The 1,720-nt window shown below is 46.5% G+C and overlaps 1 protein-coding gene across 1 annotated transcript in view; it reads left to right on the top strand.

Annotated features, from left to right (window-relative positions):
* Positions 1-1,469: 1,469 nt before the first annotated feature.
* Positions 1,470-1,720, top strand: part of EMH_0036520 (uncharacterized protein) — a gene marked incomplete at both ends in the record, with an annotated part of 3,388 nt that continues 3,137 nt past the window's right edge. The window contains one exon of the mRNA XM_013495097.1: positions 1,470-1,720. Within this exon, the coding sequence (XP_013350551.1) occupies positions 1,470-1,720 (251 nt within the window).

Below are 1,720 nucleotides of genomic sequence, written 5' to 3'. Positions count from 1 at the left end.
CTAGCTGTATCAACGAACTGCAGCCTGGCTAGCTAGGTGCGAGCTAACTATCCTCAGCTAGCTAGCTAGCGAGTTACATAGCTAGCTAGCTAGCTAGCTAGCTGGCTAGCTAGCTAGCTAGCATAAAAGATGAATTTTGAGGGTTTTTGTTTGTTGTGGTTTAGTTGATGATTGATTGAGGTGTATGTACACCTGACGTCTGCATGCATGCATGCATGCATGTATACTTCTGTGTTTGTTTTTTTTTTTTATTTTTATAAATGGATTTATTGTATTTATTTCTGTTTCTTTTTAGGGTGCCCCTTTCTTCTTCTTATTTGCCTTTTCTCGTTTGCACTGCAGCAGCAGCAGCAGCAGCAGCAGCAGCAGCAGCAACAGCAGCAGCAGAGTCTGCAGTATTTCTTTGTAATATAGATGTATGTATGTTTTGTATATAGATTGTGTTTTGTGTTTTTATTTTATTTTTGTTTAATATATATATATATGTGCATGAGCTGTTGGGGTGTATCGACAGCTATATCTCCGCCTCTGTTTGCATACTCTACACCTGAAAAAAAACAAAATTTAAATATAAATATATTTTAGGGTTTATACTAGTGAGAGCTGGGGTGTATAGGCAGCTCTTGCTGCTGCACTGCAGCAGCGGCGGTGGGTGATAGGGGGCAGCAGCAGCAACCGATAGAGAGCTGTATCTGCCGCAAAAAAATAAAACTTTCACTGAAATAAAAATAAAAATAATATAATTTATGAATTTCAAAACAATTTTTCTCAAGAAGAAAATATTTATACACAAAAAGAAGAACACAGGGGCCCCCTTGCTGTGCGCAGGAGGCTGCGGTGCGGCTGGCGGGGGCCCCGTTATTCTGTGGTGTCTATGGAGAGGCGTTGAGTATATTGTTTAAAATATTTAATTTATATTAAAAATTAATGAAATAAAATACAAAATTTAACTCAAAAAGACCGCATACACCGCAGCAATCTATGAGCTGTCGATACACCCCAGAGGCATGCGTGTGTAGAGAAGGGGCTGGCTGCAGCAGCAGTTTTATTTTCTTAGATTTCTGCTGCTGCTTTCAAGTCTTCTGCCTTTCTTTGCTGCTGTATAGCCTTCATCATTCCCCCCAGACAGCAGCAGCAGCAGCAGCAGCGGCGGCAGCAGCAGCAGCAGCTCCTGCTGCCGCTGCCGACATCGGCAGACAGCAGCAGCAGCAGCAGCAGCAGCAGCAGCAACAGCAGCAGCAGCAGCAGCAGTTTCTCCTTCAAACTATTCTCCTCCTTTAATGGAGGATCATCTTCTACGGCTTGAAAAAACAAATGCAGCAGCAGCAGCAAAAGAGAAGAACCGCTGCTGCTGCTGCTGCTGCTGCTGCTGCTGCTGCTAGGAGAAGCAACAGGAACAACACAAGAGCTGAGCATACACCCCAAATCTAACAGCCTGCAGCAGCAACTGCTGCTGCCAGCTCACCCTCATGGACACAGAGCAGCAGCGAGCGCTTCGTCTTCTGCAGCAACAGCAGCAACTGCAACTCCCTCAGCAGCAGCAGCAGCAGCAGCAGCAGCAACCGCTGCAGCAGCTGCAGCAACAGCCACAGCTCGTGCTTCCACAGCAACAGCAGTGTCAGCTACAGCCGGTGCCGCAGCTCCTGCTACCTCAGCAGCAGCGGCAGCAGCTGCAGCAGCAAGCACAGCTCTTGCTGCCGCAGCAGCAGCAGCAGCAACT

Source organism: Eimeria mitis, genomic scaffold, assembly GCF_000499745.2.
Source record: "Eimeria mitis Houghton genomic scaffold, Emh_scaff1414, whole genome shotgun sequence".
Taxonomy (NCBI): Eukaryota; Apicomplexa; class Conoidasida; order Eucoccidiorida; family Eimeriidae; genus Eimeria; species Eimeria mitis.
This window is presented reverse-complemented; position numbering and strand designations above follow the sequence as displayed.